Source organism: Panulirus ornatus, chromosome 46, assembly GCF_036320965.1.
Source record: "Panulirus ornatus isolate Po-2019 chromosome 46, ASM3632096v1, whole genome shotgun sequence".
In the NCBI taxonomy this organism is placed as follows: domain Eukaryota; kingdom Metazoa; phylum Arthropoda; class Malacostraca; order Decapoda; family Palinuridae; genus Panulirus; species Panulirus ornatus.
This window is the reverse complement of record NC_092269.1, coordinates 41,706,692-41,733,411: the sequence shown is the minus strand read 5'-3', so window position 1 is coordinate 41,733,411 and position 26,720 is coordinate 41,706,692. Positions and strand designations below refer to the sequence as shown.

The 26,720-nt window shown below is 43.0% G+C and overlaps 1 protein-coding gene across 4 annotated transcripts in view; it reads right to left on the bottom strand.

Moving 5' to 3' along the window:
• The window catches only part of LOC139763306 (glycine receptor subunit alpha-4-like), a 67,568-nt gene continuing 40,848 nt past the window's right edge, over nucleotides 1-26,720 (bottom strand). For 2 of the 4 annotated variants that reach the window (XM_071689320.1, XM_071689319.1), the window contains exons 5-12: nucleotides 21,449-21,592; nucleotides 20,379-20,461; nucleotides 12,598-12,732; nucleotides 11,380-11,463; nucleotides 6,648-6,748; nucleotides 5,818-5,978; nucleotides 4,617-4,749; nucleotides 1-2,458 (exon numbers count right to left, since the gene is read on the bottom strand). In XM_071689320.1, coding sequence (XP_071545421.1) covers nucleotides 1,841-2,458; nucleotides 4,617-4,749; nucleotides 5,818-5,978; nucleotides 6,648-6,748; nucleotides 11,380-11,463; nucleotides 12,598-12,732; nucleotides 20,379-20,461; nucleotides 21,449-21,592 — 1,459 coding nt within the window. In that variant the 3' untranslated portion in view covers nucleotides 1-1,840. The remainder of the gene's footprint in view (nucleotides 2,459-4,616; nucleotides 4,750-5,817; nucleotides 5,979-6,647; nucleotides 6,749-11,379; nucleotides 11,464-12,597; nucleotides 12,733-20,378; nucleotides 20,462-21,448; nucleotides 21,593-26,720) is intronic. The other 2 variants (XM_071689321.1, XM_071689322.1) reach the window with 2 other exon arrangements.

The following is a 26,720-nucleotide window of genomic DNA, read 5'->3' as shown; positions in this document are numbered from 1 at the left end:
TACATAAACTGGATGTTAGAATTTATTTTTTATCCACATTAAAAAGATTGAAAGCCCACATACACAAAATGATGTAGTCATCCTTGAAACACCAACGTGAATTTTAAACATCTAATTAGCATTTTCATTTGTGGATTAAATACACATACGGCTTAAAACACATAAAACAATACATAATACAAAACATGATAAAACACTGTATTTACACTCATTAAATACAGTTTAAAATGTTAAGGCTGATGAAGATGAATCATTAAACAATGCAATGATCTAATGTTGTAGCAAGCAGAGAGGAGGAGGGTATCAAAATAATGAAGTCTTGGAGGAAAATGATATGAGTGATAACAGAAGTGGTAAAAAATTGAGAAAAAGTGCATGATAGTGATGGAAAAAGCAACATAATGATGAAGAGATCCAGACATTTTCAGAATAGGAGCTTCAAAATGCTCCCAAGTCCCTCTTCATTACCCTTTTTGATGTCCAGCATCCCTAAGGGTAGGCTTTCTTGTACAGAGGGCTTAAAATCATACCAAAAGACTCAACCTCACTGGTATAGCTAGACAACATTTGGCTTTTACAGTATCCAAAATAAGCTTCATAGAGCACTGGCTTTCTTAAGACTCTACCGCACTAGAATAGCCAGATAACTCTGGCTTTTACAGTGTCCAAAATCAGCTTTATAGAGCACTGGCTTTCTTATAATGCCACATTTACAACACAATAGATATTGCCATTACTGTCTGAGCCAGTTCATGATCTAGTTGATAAGCCTTACAAAGCCTTATCACTACACTGTGGATCTGCCAAACAGACAGAGCCAGATAGCAATGTATTAGATCTAACATGCAGACAAGAGCCAGATAATGAAACTTTATACCTGTCCTGCAGTCTAAGCCAGGTAATAATGACTGGGCCTTCAGATAGAGCCAAATAATGATGTTTTAGATCTGGCCTACAGTCTGTGGCATATATACCTCCATTTAGAGTGCCAAGTAATGATGTATTGGACTTGCTATCGAGATCTAGGTGAGTATATGTATGACTTGCCATACTGAGTCAGATAATGATGCATAAAACTTGCCTTACAGTGCTAGACAATGATGCATCCAACTTTGTAATCAAACCCAGAAAAAGGTGCTAAAATGACAAACTCACATAACAATGCATCAGATATGCCATATAAGCAGTCAGTAATGATGAATCCAACTTGCCATACAGGAAAGCCTAGATAACAATGAATTTGACTTTCCCTCAGACAATACCACATTACGACACATTTGTCTTTTCATACAGACAGATCCAGACTGATGCAATTGACCTGCACACAGGCAGAGCTAGGTAACAGTACCTTTAAACCTGTCATACAGAAATGGTAAGCTGCTGCATCAAATGATTATTGTGTGGCCATCGGCACTTCAAGGGTGAGCCATTTTGACACCTGCTTCATTCCCTACACGTTCAAGCTTTGGAACTCTCTACCTTCTCATGTCTTTCCCAATACCTATGACTTGGCACATTTCAAAAACAGGTCTTTTGTGTCCTCAAAAATTCATAAATACTTTTCCATGTCTTTTCTTTTTCTGCTTCAAAATTCTCTATTTCAATTAAGGCTTGGCCCTGATATGGACTTTTGTCCGTGACTGTAGCCTTCTTCATAAAAAGAAACTGACTGCATTTAACATGCCATTCAGACAGAGCCTGATAATGGTGAACTTGGCCAGTTGTATAGCCAGAGTCAGATCATGATGCCCTTGACTTGCCATATATACAGAGCCTGATAATGATCATATAGATCTCTGACAAATAAATATAGCCTGAACAGGATCTAATAGATCCCAGCTTATAAATAGAGCCAGAAAATTATCCAATAGACTCCATTGATAAGGCCAAATGTGGAAGGGAAGAATACTCTGGAGAAGCGATCAACCAGGATAGCTCTCGCTCGCCTCCTCTGAGATGGGGTCGGTCCAGGCAGCCTTGCAGGAGGAGGTGGTGGAGGAGGCACGATGGGCAAAGGAGGATACATCTGATCCTCATAGGACTGACTGGGAGGTGGGTGCACACCATGAGTGGGCACACCATGGTATATGGTCCTATGGTAAGAGTGGCTGGGTATATCATGGGCATGGTGGCCTGGAGGAATCTCGTGGGGATGGTGGCTGAGAGGAATCTCATGGGAATGGTGGCTGAGAGGAATCTCATGAGCATGATGGCTGGGGGGTATTTCATGGGTGTGGTGGGGCCGATGTGGAGGCATCACATGAGGGAAGTGTGTGTGGAAAGGCGGGCCATGCATCAGAGTTCGAGGTAGTGGAGTCCCATGGGCGAGGGTGATGGTCTCATGGGGGTTAGCACCATGGACATGTGGGCAGGGATGACCACCCAGCTCCTCCTGTGGATTGTAGGGGTTGTGGATGGGCGAGTGAGGGTTCCCTGAGATGTTACCACGTTCTTTCTCCTGTGAACAGAGAGAACAGAGGTAAGTGGATCAACTCACATTTTACTCACACACTGACTTTGTCAAATATAATGCATAATTCAGACAGAAATAAAAAATAAGATGAACTTTGACAAAATCATAAAATTCATCAGTTTAAAAACATTAAAAGTGCTGTAAATCCTAAAAATCATGACACTCTTAAAAACTTAGGAACAGTGAATATCAAAACCACAAAGACAGTGGCCGCTTATCTTTTTGGATATTCATTATTATCAAGTGTTATGTATTATCATGTATAAGCATCATTATGCACTATATTACACTACATCACCAGATGGAGAAATGTAGAATGTCTGAAATGAAAACTCAAGGAAGGATCATGGAAAGAATCATATACAAAGAAGTCAGAAAAATTAGATATATTACTCTAAAACTAAGATTATATATTAGAGTTTTAGTAAACTAGAATGTGAAAGATGATTCCTAAAAGGTGAAAATGTTAAGTTTACATGGGATCAAAATGAATATAACAAAAAATGGGCTAATAATTTAAAAGAATTCACTAAATATACCAAAGAAAGACCCAGATGAGGTAAAACTAAATATAATGGACCCCCCAGGAGGTCCTATTAGTATGACAGGAATGGACTGTTGCATAACTACCAGTTATGGCAGGGGAGATGGCATGGACAATATACTTATTTAACTGTTCAAAATGTCAAGTTAAAAGTGAAATCCTAACTAATGAGTGCTATAAATAAAGTAAGGAATGAAGAAAAAAAATTCCAACTCACTGGGGATGACAGACAATGCCCAGTATTTAACAAGGGTTATCTACAAAAATGTGAAACTACAGGGGAATTACTTTTATTAGCCATAAACCTATGATATATGAGACAATATTGGAGAGAACAACCAGAGAAACAACAAAACAAAAATCAGGAGCTTGGCAGCATAATTTTTGAAACAACAGAGGTTCAACAGAAATGATCTTTGCAATTCATCAAATTATGGAAAATACTTAGGAATTTGATGTTACTCTGTACAACTTATTGTTGACCTGAAGAAAGCTTCTGATTCTGTGCCAAGAAGCAAATTTTGGAAGAGCTTGTTAGATAATGGAGTAAAGGACCAGCTATTAAAAGAACAAAAAATCACATAAAAAAAAGGAGATAATCTTAAGTGACTGAAATGAAAGTAAATAATATCAAGTCTGAGATTATGGTACTTCAAAAGCATCGAACAGTTTGAAAACAAGAATAAATCAACATATTCTACTGTACCACACACACAAAAAACAACTGAATTCTGGAGTTAAATCATCAGCCTTAAAAGGTACACAAATCAAAACATCTAAAACATACATATTCTCTATACAGTTACATGTATTATCCTCCTTATCAAAGGAAAAACATAATGTAACTGAAATCAAAAGATTTAGATTCAACAACATACTCATGCCAACTTAAACATATGGAGATGAAACAGGGACACTGACCACCAATAATATGTGTAAATTGATACCATCAGATATGAAGCCATTATGAATCATCCTGGGCAAAATATTGCTAAATGCAATACGAATTGAAGAAAAGAGAAAGACTTAAACATCATACCACTCATTACAAGAAGCGAACAAGCAAAGAAAAGATAAAGAAATACCCAAAATAACATTCCACTGTGTATAGATTAGAAGATCAGGCCTAGAAAGAGATGAAAATATAAATTCTAAGAAATCTCAATGATTCTACTATTTTCTAATCAATTCACATTAATGTGTAAGAAATCATAGGTCAATTAAGGAAGCTTACACTCAGTCACTTATATAGTTATGATAAAATATCAGATTCACAATATAGGTATTTGAAGATTTACACTACCTGTATGTATGCAAATGTGAAGCAATCCCCAGTTACTGAACAAAAATATGTGACAATAATAAGCACTCATCTACCCTCATGAGACATTAAGACCTAAAGAAGGAAGTGAAACTTCAAAAAAGAAAAAAAAAGATCTGCAAGAAATCCTTATCATTAATATGGGATTTAAAAAAATCCAGATGCATTAAGTTAAATGAGTTAGATTATCAAAATATCTGGTTATCTACATCTCTCATCATGCAAAGTCAGAGGTCTCAAGGGTAATGTCATCATGCAGTCAATATTGCTGCACTCACTGTACGGGGAAAGCGGTGCTGGGGTATGGACCGGCCCTCCCGGTCCATGGATCTGGTCCTAGGTGGTACATCAGGGCCGTCCCCAAGCAAAACATTCACTAGAGCATACTCCATGAGTGCCATGAACACAAACCTGAAGAGGAGGTTGCAACTGAGACAAGTTTCAGCGAGAAGGCAAGTGTGTAGAAAGGGTCGTGGTAAGTGTATGGTTAGTAAGTTTTTGTTGTGAGGGTATTTCTGCACTGGGAAAAGGTGAGTGAGAATATGCAACATTGAAAGGTAAAAAATTGTCTGTTGTGTATTTGATTATAGAAGGGCAGCTGGCATTGGCATGGATGGTATACCTATCTAAATATTCAAAATGGCAAGTGAAATGTGAAATCTTACCTAATGAGTGTTATAAAGTGGCAGGTGTGTGAGACATATGTATATACACAGCATTAGTAGCAGCAGCAACTTACCTTCAAAATACAAAACCATGATTAATGTATATACACAGCATTAGCAGCAGCAGCAACTTATCTTCAAAATACAAAACCATGATCAAACCTGGGAACAAATCTGTTACATCCATACGGCAGTGAAATCAGAGCCTCAAATCATCACTGTCATCGCACACTTTTACTCACTTCATCGCAACTCCTGCATGGGCAGCAGGACCTAAGACCAATACCTAGGGTCACCGAAATGCCTTACTTAGGTGTCTGGCCTTGTGCAACGCCCTTCATGTATGGCTGGACCTATGGCTAACACCTGGGGTCAAAGCAATGCTTTGTATGGGTAACTGGACCTATGGCCAACACCTAGAATCAATGCAATGCCTTGCTTAGGTGACTGGACCTATGGCCAACACCTGGGTTCACTGCTATGCCATGAATAGGTGACTGGACCTGTGGCCAACATCTAGGGTCACTATAACACCCTGCATGGGTGGCTGGGCCTGTGGCCAACATCTAGGGTCACTATAACACCCTGCATGGGTGGTTGGACCTGTGGCTAATACCTGGGGTCAATGCAATGCCCTGCATGGGGGCTGAACGAATCATAATCATAAGATATTCACTGCGCGTTAAACACAGAAGCTGAAGCAGCTCTCTGAAAGCTGTAGAGGTTCTTGTATTAGGCGTTCTCTAAGTTCCACAATCTCTTCAGGTTGGGTTCAAGAAGCTCTATATATAAGACAACAGACCCATGAACTTACACGGTACAAGTGGACATAAACATGTCAATGATCTTGAGGTATGACACAGGGGGTAGCGAGGACTGGGACTTGGCGTGCTGGGTCGAAAGGGTCAGCAACGACGTCACACCCAATGTGACCCGTGCTGGCGCTGCCTCGGGCTTTACCCAGAATGACACCCACTTGAGTTCCGTAGCACAACACACGCGGGTAGGAAGACACAAGTGAAAACTAGACTAATAAAGGATTAAAATATACGTAATATACATTATGACATTCTGACAATTTGTTAGATCCTTCTTACCAGTAATTCTAATGTGGAAAGTCAAATGTATACAGATTTTTAACTTGTATCCAAAACCATGAGGTGACAATCAACTACCCTATACACCTTCACCTTTACTCCTCCCCCCTCCATCAGTCACTCCACCTAACCTCCTCACCTCTCAACCTACACTAGTAACTCTACATGGCTTCCTAACCTTACCATCTTCCTTAGTCACTCCACATGGCTTCTCCATCTTCCCCAGTCACTCCAAGAGGCATCTACACCTACACTAATAACTCCACTTGACCTTATTTCTTCTCTATTTTCCTTAGTCACTCCACTTGGCTGCCTCATCTCAACATTTTCATTGGTCATTCCACATGACCTCTTCACATCTCCATCTTCCCTAGTCACTCCACAGAGCTTTCTCACCTTTCTACCTAGTTACTACACATGGCCTACCCACCCACCTACAATCTACTTGACTTGACTTACCCTAGCATACTGCCATTCTCCCCGCTTTCACTTCCCTCCTACCGCCTCCCAGATCACTCCTTCCCTCACCCTAACAAGGTTGACATACCGACATTATGACGATAAGGCAGGTCGGCATGTATGTATGGAAGAGGTAGTAACCTAGGCGGCGTCGCAACTGGAACACCACCTCCAAGCACGTGAAGTTCCCTGCAAGCATACCAGACTTCTTGAGAATAAGAACATAAGAAATGAGGACACTGCAAGAGGCCTATCGGCAGGCCCTGAGCGCCCACCGTACAACGAACAGCCTGAACCCATAAACACATCTAACCTTCGTTTAAAGCTATCTAAAACCTTAGCTCCCATTACTGTACTTGGCAACTTGCTCCATGAATCTACCTGCCCTATTCCCCAACAAATATCTACCCAAATCCGGCCTGAATCTATTTTTTTTTCTAATTTAAATCCATTATTTCTTGTCCTATCCGGTGGCGCCATTCTAACAACTTTATAATCATGTTACCTAAACTAATGCCCTTCACCCATTTAAAAACCAATATTCCCTCTAGTCCTCCTCCTCCTGAGTGTGTATTTAGTCTTTTTAACCTTTCCTTATAAGTGACGTTTCTAATTACAGGGATCATTTTTGTCATTCGCCTTTGTACTCTCTCAACAATCTACATAACTACATATTATGGAGCCCAAAACTGTACCGCATGATTCAACTGTGGTCTCACCAATGCAAGTTGCAATAATACTCAAGGAGTTTTATTGTTTAGAGTCATATTAAAGAACCCTAACATCATATTAGCCTTATTACACACTTTTATACATGGTTGCCGCGGCGTAAGATCCTTGTTCACCAGTACTGATTCTCTTTCGCATTCTGTTTTGCCAATAGCAATACTATCCAGTTTGTAATCAGTGTTCCTATCTTTACCTACACCGTGTTCTATACTTATCTATGTTGAATTCCATTTTCTATGTACCCGCCCATTCTGATAATCTGTCACTGCTAATTCCCGGAATTTTCGTCTGAGTCGATTACGGCCCCTATTATTCTATCATCGACAAATTTACTTAAGTCCCCTGTTATTCCCATATCCAAATCGTTAATATATATCACCAACAAGAACGGTCCCAAGACTGACCCCTGAGGAACACCACTGGCTACATTGCCCAAGTTACATGCAACTCTGTTGATGGATACCCTCTCGTTTTGTCAGTGAGCCACGCTCTAATCAAATAAATACACAATTCCGATGCCATGTGCCGCTATTTTTCTAAGCAGACGCTCATGAGGTACTCTCTCGAAAGCCTTATTTAACTCTAAGTATACAATATTATAACTTACCCTGATCAACAGTCTCAAGTACTTTATTAAAGAGGGAAAGAAGGTTTCTGAGACATGACTTCCCTTTTGTAAACTCATGTTCAGAATCTCTACTGGATCATGATCCTCTGTGTTCCCGTACTTTGCCCGCTATAATTGATTCGATAAATTTCCCCACAACAGATGCCAAGCTGATTGAACGATAATTAGAAGCAATGGAACAATCCCCTTTCTTAAAGATGGGAATGACATTTGCTGTCCTCCACTGCTTAGGAACTACGTCTGATTCCAGAGACTTAAAACAAAGCGGAACACTAACTTCCTCTGTACATTCTTTCAAAAAACCCCACACAAATACATCTGGCCCAGGATGCGTTTGCTTTTAATCGTTCTGTATGTTTCAAAATATCAAATATACCCATCTTTATACCTCATAGCACCCCGCTTTCATCCCCCTTGTAAATTTGCTCTGGAAACTGAATGTTTATTTGTATTCTCCAGCGTAAATACTGATATGAAGTGTTTAAAATTTCACACATTTTAATCTCACTCAATTAATCTACCAGAGTGTGATTTGATAGGTCCAATTTTCTCCCTGACCTTCGTTCTGTACATTTGAAAATATCCGTTGGCAGTTTTTTGCTTCGTTAACTATCTTAATTTCGTAATTTCCTTTAGCCTTCCTAAGTTTCGATTTTACCATCCTCATAATAGTATGTATTTGAGACCGTCTGATAACCGTAATAACATTAATTGAAACTCTTCGCAATTTAATCAAATTAATTTGCTATAAGATTCTTAAATTCTGCAGTCATTCTATAATAACTTCAGCACTCTTCTGCATGTAGTGAGTAAATCATAAGACTTGTCTAACAGTCCGGCTGGAGTGAAGCCTCACAGCCAGGGATTCTTGGACATTCCCACACATAAAGTGAATGGTGACTGTCCTCCTGTGTTTCCCTAATGGTGACTGTCCACGAATGGTTAGCAAATGTAACCTGTCGTGGAATGGTCTGGAAAAAGAATCTGTCCATGAGTGGTAAGCAGACGTTGCTTTGGTTACGGAGGGTCAGTAGATAAACCCTACCCAGGAAAGGTTGGCTTCACATACCTAGGCTTCTATCTCTCAGCAGGGTCAACTGGCAATCCCTGGGGCGACGTTTGTTTCACATCCTGGTCGCATCCTTTAAATTCTGGCACATGGTACTGTGAGTATATATATCTAATAATCTATCTACCTATCTGTCTGCCTATCTGAGACTGTTCATGTCCGCATTCATCGATTTTGTCTGTCTGTTCCCTTCACACACACACACACACACACACACACACACACACACACACACACATACACACACACACAAACACAATTTCAAGTTTCGCAGTACAACTCACGCTTGCTGGTGGCAAGCCAAGCCATAACAGAGACATTCCTGCACTAGCTGGTCTTCACAATGGTACAGTCACCTGCTGACTAACCACCACTGCAAGCACGGGGCTCTGCTTGCCCACTTGCCGAGCCTACGAGCACAGGAGATCTACCTCCTCTGTGAATGATAAAGCAAACCTCTGTCGAATAACTCAGATAACACAATACACCAGGTGAGTACATACACTTATACACAGAACTACACAAAAATTATTTTCTATTCATGAAAAAACAAAGTCGACGCCTACGTGAAAAGAGCAACTGAGTCAGCCACAGGGTAGCGCCGTACCCCAACAGTATACCACCAGATAATGTTCGGCACATGATGGAAGATGAGTCTGTTCTACGTTCACTACTTCACACGTTGTTAATACAGAAGGTAAAACGTGTTCAGGGATGAGGCTCAGCATGACATGCCGGAGGTGACAGAATGACAAGTGTGGCACGATAGGGATGCCTGGAAGGTGTCGCATGCCAGGTGCGAAAGGTGACAGGTGGTGGGTGGGGAGGGAGTAGTGCGTCAGGAACCAGGTAATCCAAGTATAATGGACTGACTACAACCACAGAAACAATGGTCATGAAACTACCGGATAAAGCGGACAAGCTAGAAAAGGAGAGAGGGAAACGTGTTGCTGTTGCCAGGAGGATGAGAAAGGCACGCCTTTCACCGTGGACGGATTTATACGACAGTCCACAAAAGTGTAATCTGGAGAGAGGTGGCTCACACTCCACGAGTGTGAAAGCAGCACCCATGTGAGGCTGGCTACAGTGTTTATGAGGTTAACATCACGTGATGTGAGCGATACAGACAAGGAAGAGAAGCTAACGTTATCTGGATAAGAATCTTAGCCAGAGATGTTGATGTTGCACGAGGGTAGAGGTTGTGGCTCGTACAATGATAGTGTGGACACAGTTTGCAGACGAAGAGTTGCTTAAGATGAAAATTGGTCATAAATGTTCTTACCAGATACAGATGTGAGTTCAGGTCACACAGCTTCAGGACTGGAAGGGGATTGACATCTGAGGCCAGGTGCTGTGCTGGAGGGATGGTCACGGGCTGAACACAGGATTTAGTGGTAGGCATGTGGGAGGAGTTGGTGAGGCACGGCTGTGGAATGTGTGGGTTAAGGTTTCGCAAAGACTGATCCAAGAAGAGTTGCCTTATCCTCATACGTAGTTGCCAGGGAAAGGTCAGGGCATCAGGGAGTGGTACACAGGTTCAGAGGAGCTGTGGTACAATAATCTGCTTCGCCACAAAAACAATTTGTAACATCTGGTATGAGTGTGGAGAGACTGTGTTCTGGATTACATATCTTTATTCTTTTATAGCAGTGACGGAGATGCCCCAGGCCTGGTCTGAAGGTGTGATATATGCCGTGTGAGTGTCCTACCTGGCGTGCCGCCCCAACGGTGTACGTGTCCCTTGTGTCCTGTTCTGGGGCTTTCTGGAACGAAAGGTTAAAACAAGGAAGAAAGTAAGATTTATCAGTGATATAGGACCAGGTAATGAGCTTGGTAAGGTTTATCAGTAAGACTTTATACAAATGATAAGGATTTTAGTTGTGTTCCTTGGACCGATGAAGGATTCCTGGTGAAATCCGACTGAGTCGTGGTGCAGAGGCTGCCAGGGTAGGATGGGGTTGGCAACGCATACGAACAAAGGATTCGAGCCAGGCGGTGGAAGCCAGATAGTTATGAGAGAATCCCAAATTTGCAGATACAGAAATAGCGTAAAGGTTAAGTGAGTGGGTTAGGAAAAGGTCAGGAGTGTTTGGCGTGTCCCCTAGAACAAGTAGGACTGTGGGATGATTCATGGGCAAGCTGCGTGACCTCTGCTCATGGAGAGGTCACGGCCTTTATCCCTAAGGCTCAGTAAAAGAGGAAAGTTTGACCCAATGAATATCATAGACATTAAAGTCGCCAAGAATATTGATCTCTGCAGAGGACATGTTGACAGAATGTATTTGGGTTTGATGGAGAGACAGATAGCCTAAAGGAAACGGAATGGTACAGAAACGAAGAAAGTGACGGATCAGCTGGGAGAAGAAAGCTGGAGATAAATGCAACAGTAATCACCTGCTGCTAGGGTAGAGAGGCAGGGGTGAACATGGAACTGGGGCAGATAACACTGTAACAGCCTTGGTCTGCAGGACGGAACTTCTGTAAGAAAAAGGCAATTTGGTTCTCTAGACTTGAATATTAACTGGGGCGATACCATTTCTAATAATATATATATATATATATATATATATATATATATATATATATATATATATATATATATATATATATATATATATATATATATATATATATATTTGTGTGTGTGTGTGTGTGAAATTCTGTAATGCTAATTTCTACGATACATTCATAACTCCATTATCAGGTTCCAGTACGGAAGGTACTGAAGAGCTGCGAATCACTGTCAGATAATTCTCTCGGAGCGACATAAGTTAAAGATGAAAATATAAACACAGACATAAAATTACATCATTGACGCCGTAGGTAACACGCTCCGAGGAGCTGGAATCACACACACAAGCCTTTATATCTGTTAGACAACCGATATTCTTGTGAAACCCAATGTAGTATATTTACAAGGCAAACAATAGCAAGTTATTAAACTGGGCAAACTTCTGATTTCTGTTATCTGTAATTTTTTCAAAATGAACTCATGTCATCCTGATCACTCTGAAGTTCAATTATACCCTGAATGATTAGTTTACAGTGATGCTGGTGTAAATTGGTGTAAATAAGTCACCAACCATACCTTGAATGATAAAAGTTATGTAAATAGGTTACCCATCATATCTCGAATGATAAGTTGAAAGGAATGCAGGTGTAAATAGGTTACCAATTATACCTCGAATGATTAGTTTGAAGTGATGTTGGTGTAAATAGGTGACAAATTGTACCTCGAATGATTAGTTTAAAGTGATGTTGTGTAAATAGGTTACCAATTACAACTCGCGATTTTATGCCAAACTTACCTGAGAGGAAAATGACCTGTGATTCACCTGGACGAAGACTTGGGGTACCTCCTGCGTAACTGTTCTGTAAAATAAACCTGGGGTACCTGTTTTCACTGACCTGAAAGTAGACCTTGGAGAACCTGCTGGCTGACTAACCTTTGAGGTGAACCCGAGGGCACCTGCTGTGTCAGTGACCTGTGAAGCAGACCTAGGGGTTACATGGTCTCACTGACCTGTGGGGTAGGCGCTATGATTGACTTTTGAAACAGATCTTGAACATCTGCTGTGTCAGACCTGTGAACTAGACCTGGTTAGTACTGACCTGTGAAGTAAACCTGAGTACAGTCAGCTGTGTAGTTCCTGACCAGGTCAAACTGAGGCAGTTCGATGTTATCGTCAACGACCAGAGGCACATCCGTATCCCAGGCGAACACTAGGTCCTCTGTCGTGTGTGACACTGCGGGTCAGGGGTCATAGGTCAGTATAGGTCGAATAACAAGACGAGAATACATGTTTGGATGTGTATATCATTAGAGCTAAGATAAGGAATGCAAGAAAGCATACCAACTAGTGGCCATGGTGTGGGCTAACGAGGAGACACAGCTGAACATCTTTGGAACTGGGTCATAATGACTGAATAACATACTAAGTTAGATTATTGACTCCTTATTATAGAAGGCAAAATTAGATTACTTCTTAAGTATCTGTGGCAAAGTCAGGCTACTTCTGATAGATCTAGTACAAAGTCAGGCTACTTCTGATAGATCTAGTACAAAGTCAGGCTACTTCTGATAGATCTAGTACAAAGTCAGGCTACTTCTGATAGATCTAGTACAAAGTCAGGCTACTTCTGATAGATCTAGTACAAAGTCAGGCTACTTCTGATAGATCTAGTACACAGTCAGGCTACTTCTGATAGATCTAGTACACAGTCAGGCTACTTCTGATAGATCTAGTACACAGTCAGGCTACTTCTGATAGATCTAGTACACAGTCAGGCTACTTCTGATAGATCTAGTACACAGTCAGGCACTCTTCAAACACATGGGGCAAACAAGATACTTCCAAATTATCCAGGGCAAGGTTGGGATACTTCTCGAGCAACTGGGGAAATATACAATACTTCTCAAGCAACTGGGGAAATATACAATACTTCTCGAGCAACTGGGGAAATATACAATACTTCTCAAGCAACTGGGGAAATATACAATACTTCTCAAGCAACTGGGGAAATATACAATACTTCTCAAGCAACTGGGGAAATATACAATACTTCTCAAGCAACTGGGGAAATATACAATACTTCTCAAGTAACTGGGGAAATATACAATACTTCTCGAGCAACTGGGGAAAGATATGATACTTCTCAAGCAACTGGGGAAATATACAATACTTCTCAAGCAACTGGGGAAATATACAATACTTCTCAAGTAACTGGGGAAATATGCAAAACTTCTCAAGCAACTGGGGAAATATACAATACTTTTCAAGCAACTGGGGAAATATACAATACTTCTCAAGTAACTGGGGAAATATACAATACTTCTCAAGTAACTGGGGAAATATACAATACTTCTCGAGCAACTGGGGAAATATATAATACTTCTCAAGCAACTGGGGAAATATACAATACTTCTCAAGCAACTGGGGAAATATACAATACTTCTCAAGCAACTGGGGAAATATACAATACTTCTCAAGTAACTGGGGAAATATACAATACTTCTCAAGTAACTGGGGAAATATACAATACTTCTCAAGTAACTGGGGAAATATACAATACTTCTCAAGTAACTGGGGAAATGTACAATACTTCTTAAGCAACTGGGGAAATATACAATACTTCTCAAGCAACTGGGGAAAGATATGATACTTCTCAAGTAACTGGGGAAAGATATGATTCTTCTCAAGTAACTGGGGAAAGATATGATTCTTCTCAAGTAACTGGGGAAAGATATGATACTTCTCAAGTAACTGGGGAAAGATATGATACTTCTCAAGTAACTGGGGAAAGATATGATACTTCTCAAGTAACTGGGGAAAGATATGATACTTCTCAAGTAACTGGGGAAAGATATGATACTTCTCAAGTAACTGGGGAAAGATATGATACTTTTCAAGTAACTGGGGAAAGATATGATACTTCTCAAGTAACTGGGGAAAGATATGATACTTCTCAAGTAACTGGGGAAAGATATGATACTTCTCAAGTAACTGGGGAAAGATATGATACTTCTCAAGTAACTGGGGAAAGATATGATACTTTTCAAGTAACTGGGGAAAGATATGATACTTCTCAAGTAACTGGGGAAAGATATGATACTTCTCAAGTAACTGGGGAAAGATATGATACTTCTCAAGTAACTGGGGAAAGATATGATACTTCTCAAGTAACTGGGGAAAGATATGATACTTCTCAAGTAACTGGGGAAAGATATGATACTTCTCAAGTAACTGGGGAAAGATATGATTCTTCTCAAGTAACTGAGGAAAACTACGATACTGCTACAAAATCTGAGGCTAAGAAAGGATACTTCTCAAGAATGAGGGGCAAAGACAGGGTACTTATAAAGTATCTAAAAAAATCAGTGTAGGTTAAATGACTAAACATATCTTGAAATGTGTGGAAAGTTATCATAAGGGTGCTAGTTATTCTGTTGGCAAAGTTTACATTTAGTGTTCAGTATCAGCAGGAGGGGCAACACCCATGGGTATCTATAGCCCAACCTGAGTCGGAGAACAAAGTATTTAGTCATTCTAAATGTGGAGCCAAATAGAAAGGGTTCCTCTTGCATGTTATTATGATGGTAGATGGATCGGAAGATCTCAATTTCTTTTTGTCTCGTACAATTTTTTTTTCCAGAAGGATTAGTTGTTAAGTTGATGCAGGGAGACTTAATGACCCTATGACACAGTAACAGGGAGACCTACTAATGTCTGCACTGATGTCAGGATGGCAGACATGATCGTCTTTGCCCAGTGTGCCATCCCAACAGACACCCACAACTCCATTGTAGCAAAGACCCACAACTCTAGTACAGCAGACAGACAGACAGACAGACACATCTCCAGTGCAGCAAACACCCACAGCTCCAGTACAACACACACACACACACACACACACACACACACACACACACACACACACACACACCTCTAGTGCAGCAAACACCCACACCTCTAGTACAGCAGACGCACACACACACACACACACACACACACACACACACACACACACACACACACACACACACACCTCCAGTGCAGTAGACACCCACTCACCTCTAGTACAGCAGACACCCATAGCTCCGGTACACCAGACACACACACACAAATCCAGTGCAGCAAACACCCACAGCTCCAGTACAGCAGACACCCACAGCTCCAGTACAGCAGACACCCACACCTCCAGTGCAGCAAACACCCACAGCTTCAATACAACAGACACCCACACCTCCAGTGCAGCAGACACCCACACCTCCAGTGCAGCAAACACCCACAGCTTCAATACAACAGACACCCACACCTCCAGTGCAGCAGACACCCACACCTCCAGTGCAGCAGACACCCACAGCTCCAGTACAGCAGACACCCACACATCCAGTACAGCAGACACCCACAGCTCCAGTACAGCAGACACCCACACATCCAGTACAGCAGACACCCACACATCCAGTACAGCAGACACCCACACATCCAGTACAGCAGACACCCACACCTCCAGTACAGCAGACACCCACACATCCAGTACAGCAGACACCCACACCTCCAGTACAGCAGATACCCACAGCTCCAGTACAGCAGACACCCACACATCCAGTACAGCAGACACCCACAGCTCCAGTACAGCAGACACCCACACATCCAGTACAGCAGACACCCACAGCTCCAGTACAGCAGACACCCACAGCTCCAGTACAGCAGACACCCACAGCTCCAGTACAGCAGACACCCACAGCTCCAGTACAGCAGACACCCACACATCCAGTACAGCAGATACCCACAGCTCCAGTACAGCAGACACCCACACATCCAGTACAGCAGACACCCACAGCTCCAGTACAGCAGACACCCACACATCCAGTACAGCAGACACCCACACATCCAGTACAGCAGACACCCACAGCTCCAGTACAGCAGACACCCACAGCTCCAGTACAGCAGACACTCATAGCTCCAGTACAGCAGACATCCACACCTCCAGTACAGCAGACACCCACAGCTCCAGCACACCAGAGCCACACCTCTAGTTTAGAAAACACCCACAGCTCCGGGACAGAATATACCCACAGCTCCAGTAGAGCAGACATACACAGCTCCAGCACAGCAAACACCCACACCTCCAGTACAGCAGACACACACACTTCCAGTACAGCAGACACACACACTTCCAGTACAATAGACACACACACCTCCAGTACAGCAAACACCCACAGCTTCAGTAAAGCTGACACCCACACCTCTAATAAAGACACCCTGAGGTCTCTCGTTGGCCCAATCTTCTGCGTGCAGCGGGGGCCCGGAGATCAAGTAAAGAGATGACATGTCATAAGAGGCAAGCCTATGTCATGCACAACACCAGCAACACCTCTAAGACAATACACAATCCTCACCACCCACCGACAGACTTCGTCTATTACCAACATATTATATCTGAAGAAAAAAAAGAAGAAAAAAACAAACATTAGCTTTGTTGAGCAAATACTGAAATAGCTGTATTAAAGGTTTTGATAACCTTTCATTAAATGATGATAAGTCATCAGCGCTTAACTTTCTCTCTCCGTTAATTTCAATAAAGCTATTCCATTCATATACCATCGCTCTATGATAAAGGTCTTCCATTCATACGGGATAAAAATACACAGATGTGAATTTTTCAGGTGGTGTCGCCCTCCCTCACCTGACATTTCACCTACCATAACCTTTCACGGCTCCAAGTGTCCAACCTTTGACTTCCCGACCTTTCCAAGTGACCCCTGGGTTATGACACACTGACCTCTGGCACCCACATCTCTGACACGGTCATCTCTGACACACTGATCTCTGGCACGCTCACTCCTAGCAAATTGAACTCTGGCACGCCCACCCGACACACTAACCTCTGGCATCCTCAAATCTGGCACAATGACCACTGGCACGCCCACCCGATACGCTAACTTCTGTTTTTCTCATCTCTGGCAAGCTTACCCCTGAAACACTAACCTGTGGCACGCTTACCCCTGACACAGTGACCTCTGACATCCTCCTCTGTGACACACTGATCTCTGGCATCCTCATATCTGACACACAGACCTCTGGCAATCCCAACGCAGACACAGAGACCTCTGCCATGCTGGCTGACAGTGACCTTAAACATAGTGACCTCTGAGACAATAGGCTCTTGTCACCCACCCTCCCGTGCCCATGTATTGTAGCCACTGGACGATCCAGACTTGCATCCACCTATCCAACTTAGCTAGGTACCCTTCATCCACGCTGTAAGAGGAATGCTTTGTGTGTGTGTGTGTGTGTGTGTGTGTGTGTGTGTGTGTGTGTGTGTGTGTGTTGATACATAGTATCCTAATTCAATAATGAACATCACACTGACCACAAACCTCTGACACTCATCTCCGACACACCGACATTCAGGTCATAAGGACACAATTTCACGAGGTCATACAGTTCTTAAATTCCTGGGCTTTTTGAACAGACCATGTAACCTAACCCGACATAATCCAACAGTGTATGACCTGACCTGTCCCGACCGTGTGGTCTGACTTGGCCTGACCCTCTGGTCTAACGTGAACTGACCCGACCGACCACCTACCCCGACCTGAGGCTGGTCACCCTCCGACATTTACCATAGTTAGCGCCTCCTGATCCTTTCAATACAAACTCTATCCGGAAAACATTCCTGACTTCCATCTTTATAAACTTTGATATGCTTCTCTCCGTTAATTTCAATAAAGCTATTCCATTCATATACCATCGCTCTATGATAAAGGTCTTCCATTCATACGGGATAAAAATACACAGATGTGAATTTTTCAGGTGGTGTCGCCCTCCCTCACCTGACATTTCACCTACCATAACCTTTCACGGCTCCAAGTGTCCAACCTTTGACTTCCCGACCTTTCCAAGTGACCCCTGGGTTATGACACACTGACCTCTGGCACCCACATCTCTGACACGGTCATCTCTGACACACTGATCTCTGGCACGCTCACTCCTAGCAAATTGAACTCTGGCACGCCCACCCGACACACTAACCTCTGGCATCCTCAAATCTGGCACAATGACCACTGGCACGCCCACCCGATACGCTAACTTCTGTTTTTCTCATCTCTGGCAAGCTTACCCCTGAAACACTAACCTGTGGCACGCTTACCCCTGACACAGTGACCTCTGACATCCTCCTCTGTGACACACTGATCTCTGGCATCCTCATATCTGACACACAGACCTCTGGCAATCCCAACGCAGACACAGAGACCTCTGCCATGCTGGCTGACAGTGACCTTAAACATAGTGACCTCTGAGACAATAGGCTCTTGTCACCCACCCTCCCGTGCCCATGTATTGTAGCCACTGGACGATCCAGACTTGCATCCACCTATCCAACTTAGCTAGGTACCCTTCATCCACGCTGTAAGAGGAATGCTTTGTGTGTGTGTGTGTGTGTGTGTGTGTGTGTGTGTGTGTGTGTGTGTGTGTGTGTGTGTGTTGATACATAGTATCCTAATTCAATAATGAACATCACACTGACCACAAACCTCTGACACTCATCTCCGACACACCGACATTCAGGTCATAAGGACACAATTTCACGAGGTCATACAGTTCTTAAATTCCTGGGCTTTTTGAACAGACCATGTAACCTAACCCGACATAATCCAACAGTGTATGACCTGACCTGTCCCGACCGTGTGGTCTGACTTGGCCTGACCCTCTGGTCTAACGTGAACTGACCCGACCGACCACCTACCCCGACCTGAGGCTGGTCACCCTCCGACATTTACCATAGTTAGCGCCTCCTGATCCTTTCAATACAAACTCTATCCGGAAAACATTCCTGACTTCCATCTTTATAAACTTTGATATGCAAATGCTATGGAGTGTCGTTTGTCATATTAGCCGTACTTAGTACTTTAGGGCTGCTGGTGGTGATAGTGCTGGGGATTGGGTAGTGGTATTAAGATGGTGATGGAGATGGGATTGTGGTAAAATAGCGGTGATGTTAGAGATGAGGTAGTGGTGATGTTGGAGATGGGGTGGTGGTAGTAAGTAGAGTGGTGATGATGTTGTGGTGGTGATGGGGTGGTGGTAGTTTGGTGATATGTTAGTAGCTATTGTAGTTGTGCAGTTATTACCAGTCTGCTGTTCCTGGTGTCGGGTGATGATAATGGTAATCTCTCATGACCATTAACGGTGGTGATAATGGTATAGTCGTGGTGCTTCCTTTTCTTGGTGGTTATGGCAGAGGCAGGAGTAACTAATGATACGACAACTTTTGAAGGTGATGAAGTTGGTGGGAGGAATCATTGTTGTCATGTTTGGTTGAGGACAAGATGAAACGTTGTGACTGGTTATATTATTGTGGAGACTTCCGTAATTACACGTGTGTTACAACCATGGCCTAACAGCTGAACAGGTACCACAACCATGACGTCAAGTTAGAACTATTACGTCACAACAGATAGGCAGAAGAAAGGATCAGACAAGTGGAAGAGGCGAGGAAGGAACAATGGAAAAGGTAGGAGAGGATGAGAGGCAACATTACAAGAAAGGAGGAACAAGAGATATCAAGAGAGAAGGAAGGAACAATTGACAAAGAAGGAACAGCCATGCCAGACAAAACAGAGCAGACGACAACGATGGGACATGAGGAATACAAGAGCAGGAAGTCAGAGAGAGCAAGAAAGTAAAGAAAATGGAATGGAATAAAAAATCAAACTAAAGTTGTTGGAGTATGGAGGAGATGAAGTAACACAATAAAATAGATAGATTGCCAGATACGAGTGAGCAAAACACTACAACACAAGAACAACTCGTATGACAACACAGATGGATGGAAAAACAAAACCGTCGATTTCCCCAGCTGATGAAGATGACATGATGACTTACAACTCTCCATCTGCATCCTGCACTCCTGAGTGTCGTGCGGATAGATGCCGTAGTTCATCGCACACGAGAGGGTCAGCGTCAACCTGGGGACGAGACGAACCCATGGTTACTAGTGCATCCTGAGGCAGGAGAGGGTCAGGGCTCAGGATACTAGTGCATCCTGAGGGATGCTAGTGTAGATGATCAGGGCCCAGGGTACTGGTAAATCCTGAAGGATATATAGTCAGGAGAAGAGTAGGACCCGGGTCATCTGCTGCCTCTCGTCAAAATATTCTGCTTGTTTCTGAAAAGAAAAAAATACATACACATATCATCTCACTTTATATGGTATACGGAAGAGCAGAGGGTGGCTGGCGGTCAGGATATACACGAGCCTCTGGATAGTGCCCACGTGGAGGAGCCCCTCTCCTGTATCTAGTCTTCCCAACCCACAGTTTCTCAGTGTTTGGCTGACGTTGTCCCTTCCCAGGGTGTGGCTGACGTTGTCCCTTCCCAGGGTGTGGCTGACGTTGTCCCTTCCCAGGGTGTGGCTGACGTTGTCCCTTCCCAGGGTGTGGCTGACGTTGTCCCTTCCCAGGGTGTGGCTGACGTCCCTTCCCAGGGTGTGGCTGACGTTGTCCCTTCCCAGGGTGTGGCTGACGTCCCTTCCCAGGGTGTGGCTGACGTTGTCCCTTCCAAGGATGTGAATTACGCTGTCCCTTCCCAGGGTGTGAGTGACGTCGTCCCATCCCAGGGTGCGACTAACGCTGACCCAGAAGGTATCACTTTACAATATCGATAGATATGAGGGGAAGGCAGTGATGCCTCGGGTCACTACAGCACTGAGCCATATGGAGGGAAGGCCCTACATGCAGTAAATATTGTAGGACTATGATCTTCACCTACACTCAGCAGTGATGAGAATGGTACCATTTCAGTAACCTAACCAGGTTATCATTACGATAAATCATACAGGTTAAAACAGCACACAAAACATAACAGCATGACCCATGTATACCCAAGGCCAAGCCTGGTTCGGCCTGGGGAACGTGTCAGGACACGGCGGACACACGAGTACAATTGGTACTCACTTGACCATGTACAGGATGGTGGAGTCCTTGTGCAACCAGACGTAGTGGTTGGGGATGGTCATGGTCTGGAAGGTCACTTCCTTGGCGTTCCTGAAGAAGCTGTCTGGTCTCCACATGTCCTTCAGCCATTCCACCTCCAGCAACCTGGTGACACCAAAACAAACACACCGGATGTGTAACATTTCATCCTCATAAAACTGTCATGTCAGGCACTTTACCTCGCTACTGTCAGGTCAGGCATTTTGTCTCGCTACTGTCATGTCAGACACTTTACCTCGCTACTGTCATGTCAGACACTTTACCTCGCTACTGTCAGGTCAGACACTTTACCTCGCTACTGTAATGTCAGGCATTTTATCCTCACAATACTGTCATGTCAGACACTTTACCTCACTACTGTCATGTCAGGCACTTTACCTCGCTATTGTCATGTCAGGCACTTTATCCTCACAATACTGTCATGTCAGGCACATTATCTTACTACTGTCATGTCAGACACTTTACTTCACTAGTCATGTCAGGCACTTTACCTCACTACCGTCATGTCAGACACTTACCTCGAACTCTCATTCAGGCACTTTACCTCGCTACTATCATGTCAGGCACTTTACCAACTACTGTCATGTCAGACACTGTATCGCTATACTGTCATGTCAGGCACTTTACCTCACTACTGTCATGTAAGGCACATTATCTCACTACTATCATGTCAGACACTTTACCTCACTGCTGTCATGTCAGACACCTTATCCTCACAATACTGTCATGTCAGACACTTTACCTCACTACTGTCATGTCATGCACTTTATCCTCACGATACTGTCATGTCAGGCACATCATCTCACTACTGTCACGTCAGACACTTTACCTCACTACTGTCATGTCAGGCACTTTATCCTCACAATACTGTCATGTCAGGCACATTATCTTACTACTGTCATTTCACACTTTACCTCACTATTGTCATGTCAGGAACTTTATCCTCATAATACTGTCATGTCAGGCACATCATCTCATTACTGTCATATCAGACACTTTACCTCACTACTGTCATGTCAGACACTGTATCATCGCAATACCATGTCAGGCACTTTACCTCACTACAGTTATGTCAGGCACTTTATCCTCACAATATTGTCATGTCAAGCACATTATCTTACTAGTGTCATGTCAGGCACTTTACCTCTACTGTCATGTCAGACCCTACCTCACCACAGTCATGATAGGCACTTTATCCTCACGATACTGTCATTTTAGGCACATTATCTTACTACTGTCATGTTAGACACTACCTCACTACAGTCATGTCAGGCACTTTATCCCCGCAATACTGTCATGTCAGGCACATGATCTTACTACTCATGTCAGACACTTTACCTCACTACTGTCATGTCAGGAACTTTATCCTCACAATACTGTCATGTCAGGCACATTATCTTACTACTGTCATGTCAGGCACTCTACCTAACTACTGTCATGTCAGGCACTTTACTCAATAATGTCATGTCAGACATTTTACCTCTCTATTGTCATGTCAGGCACTTTATTTCACTACTATCATGTCAGACACTACCTCACTACTGTCTGTCAGGCACTTCATCCTCACAACAGTCATGCCAGGCACATTATCTCTACTGTCATATCAGCTGCCTCACTACTGTCATGTCAGGCACTTTACCTCACTACTGTCATGTCAGACTACCCCTACTGTCATGTCAGGTACTTTATCTTCACTACTGTCATGTCAGGCACTTTACACTCACTACTGTCATCTTAGGCACTTTGCTGCATTACTGTCATGTCAGGCACTTTACCTAACCACTGTCATGTCAGGTACTTTACCTCACTACCGTCATGTCAGAAACTTTACCTCTACTGTCATGTCAGGCACTTTATCTTCACTACTGTCATCTCAGGCACTTTACACTCACTACTGTCATCTTAGGCACTTTGCCGCATTACTGTCATGTCAGGCACTTTATCCTCATTGCCGTCATGTCAAGCACTTTACCTCACTACCATTGTCAGGCACTTCACTGTGATGTTAGGCCCTTTCCTGTCATGTCAGGCACTTTATCTCACTACTTTCATGTCAGCCGCTTTACACTTACTACTTACTGTCATGTCAGGTACTTCATCTTCACTACAGTCATATAAGGCACTTAATCCTTACTACTGTCATGTCAGGCACTTTATCTCACTATCGTCAGGTCGACGTGTTTTTCAATGGACTGAACCAGGGCATGTGAAGCGTCTGGGGTAAACCATGGAAAGGTCTGTGGGGCCTGGATGTGGATAGGGAGCTGTGGTTTCGGTGTATTACACATGACAGCTAGAAACTGTGAACGAATGTAGGCTTTTTTGTTCCTGACGCTACCTCGGTGAAGCAGGAGGTAGCGATGCTGTTTCCTGTGGGGCGGGGTAGCGCCGAGAATGGACGAAGGCAAGCAAGTATGAATATGTACATGTGTATATATGCATATGTCTGTGTACAAACGTATGTACATGTGTACATGATGATATGTATATGTCCGTGTTTGGGCGTTTATGTATATATGTGATGTGTGTACATGAGTGGATGGGCCATTCTTCTTCTGTTTCCTGGCGCTACGTCGCTGACGCGGCAAACGGCGATCAAATATATATATATATATATATATATATATATATATATATATATATAATGTATGATTCATGATGAGGTGCCTGAGGATTGGCGGAATGCTTGCATAGTGCCATTGTACAAAGGCAAAGGGGATAAGAGTGAGTGCTCAAATTACAGAGGTATAAGTTTGTTGAGTATTCCTGGGAAATTATATGGGAGGGTATTGATTGAGAGGGTGAAGGCATGTACAGAGCATCAGATTGGGGAAGAGCAGTGTGGTTTCAGAAGTGGTAGAGGATGTGTGGATCAGGTGTTTGCTTTGAAGAATGTATGTGAGAAATACTTAGAAAAACAGATGGATTTGTATGTAGCATTTATGGATCTGGAGAAGGCATATGATAGAGTTGATAGAGATGCTCTGTGGAAGGTTTTAAGAATACATGGTGTGGGAGGCAAGTTGTTAGAAGCAGTGAAAAGTTTTTATCGAGGATGTAAGGCATGAGTACGTGTAGGAAGAGAGGAAAGTGATTGGTTCTCAGCGAATGTAGGTTTGCGGCAGGGGTGTGTGATGTCTCCATGGTTGTTTAATTTGTTTATGGATGGGGTTGTTAGGGAGGTGAATGCAAGAGTTTTGGAAAGAGGGGCAAGTATGCAGTCTGTTGTGGATGAGAGAGCTTGGGAAGTGAGTCAGTTGTTGTTCGCTGATGATACAGCGCTGGTGGCTGATTCATGTGAGAAACTGCAGAAGCTGGTGACTGAGTTTGGTAAAGTGTGTGAAAGAAGAAAGTTAAGAGTAAATGTGAATAAGAGCAAGGTTATTAGGTACAGTAGGGTTGAGGGTCAAGTCAATTGGGAGGTAAGTTTGAATGGAGAAAAACTGGAGGAAGTAAAGTGTTTTAGATATCTGGGAGTGGATCTGGCAGCGGATGGAACCATGGAAGCGGAAGTGAATCATAGGGTTGGGGAGGGGGCGAAAATTCTGGGAGCCTTGAGGAACGTTTGGAAGTCGAGAACATTATCTCGGAAAGCAAAAATGGGTATGTTTGGAGGAATAGTGGTTCCAACAATGTTGTATGGTTGCGAGGCGTGGGCTATGGATAGAGTTGTGCGCAGGAGGGTGGATGTGCTGGAAATGGGATGTTTGAGGACAATATGTGGTGTGAGGTGGTTTGATCGAGTAAGTAATGTGAGTGTAAGAGAGATGTGTGGAAATAAAAAGAGTGTGGTTGAGAGAGCAGAAGAGGGTGTTTTGAAATGGTTTGGTCACATGGAGAGAATGAGTGAGGAAAGATTGACAAAGAGGATATATGTGTCAGAGGTGGAGGGAACGAGGAGAAGTGGGAGACCAAATTGGAGGTGGAAAGATGGAGTGAAAAAGATTTTGAGTGATCGGGGCCTGAACATACAGGAGGGTGAAAGGCGTGCAAGGAATATAGTGAATTGGAACGATGTGGTATACCGGGGTCGACGTGCCATCAATGGATTGAACCAGGGCATGTGAAGCGTCTGGGGTAAACCATGGAAAGTTCTGTGGGGCCTGGATGTGGAAAGGAAGCTGTGGTTTTGGTGCATTATTACATGACAGCTAGAGACTGAGTGTTGTTGTCTTTTCCTAGCGCTACCTCGCACACATGAGGGGGGAGGGGGTTGTTATTCCATGTGTGGCGGGGTGGCGATGGGAACAAATAAAGGCAGACAGTATGAATTATGTACATGTGTATATATGTATATGTCTGTGTGTGTATATATATGTGTACATTGAGATGTATAGGTATGTATATGTGCGTGTGTGGACGTGTATGTATATACATGTGTATGTGGGCGGGTTGGGCCATTCTTTCGTCTGTTTCCTTGCGCTACCTCGCAAACGCGGGAGACAGCGACAAAGCAAAATAAATAAATAAATAATATATATATATATATATATATATATATATATATATATATATATATATATATATATATATATATATATATATATATATATATATATATATATATATATATATATATATATATATATATATATATATATATATATATATATATATATATATAGAGAGAGAGAGAGAGAGAGAGAGAGAGAGAGAGAGAGAGAGAGAGAGAGGTACAGTTGTAGGAGACTGCAGGCTTGTGGGACACAATTTCCGGTAACAAAATTCAGTGTTGCCAAACACTGGCGGAGCGGCTGAGCACGTCGGAGGATCTACATGTTTATGAGACAAAGGTGATGCCCTATCTGGCTCAGTGCGGCAACATTGGGGTTCTGTGGAATTTCTAACTACATTCTTAAGGTCTTTAAATATCTAAAAGCAAAGGAACGTTGTCGTTAGTGACTACACTAAGTGTATAATGATCGTGAGTCTACAGGTCCAAGGGAGTCAGCCAAGTGAGTCCAAATATGTGAGGGACCCTCGCATTTACCGTTCTCACAACCCTATCCACAAAGAGATTAAACAGACATTGTGTCATCCCACATCCGTGCCTTCATCTGGAATCACTCACTCTCTTCTTTGTTTTACCCTAAGATAAATGTGAAGGGCAAAGATCCTAGGAGCTGCCACCAGTCATACATACGAGAAGATCAGTCGTAAATTCATTAGAGTCCTTTCTGGACCCTCTGCTTGCTTCAAGGCCTTCCATTGACCTTTGTAACCCATATTCTTC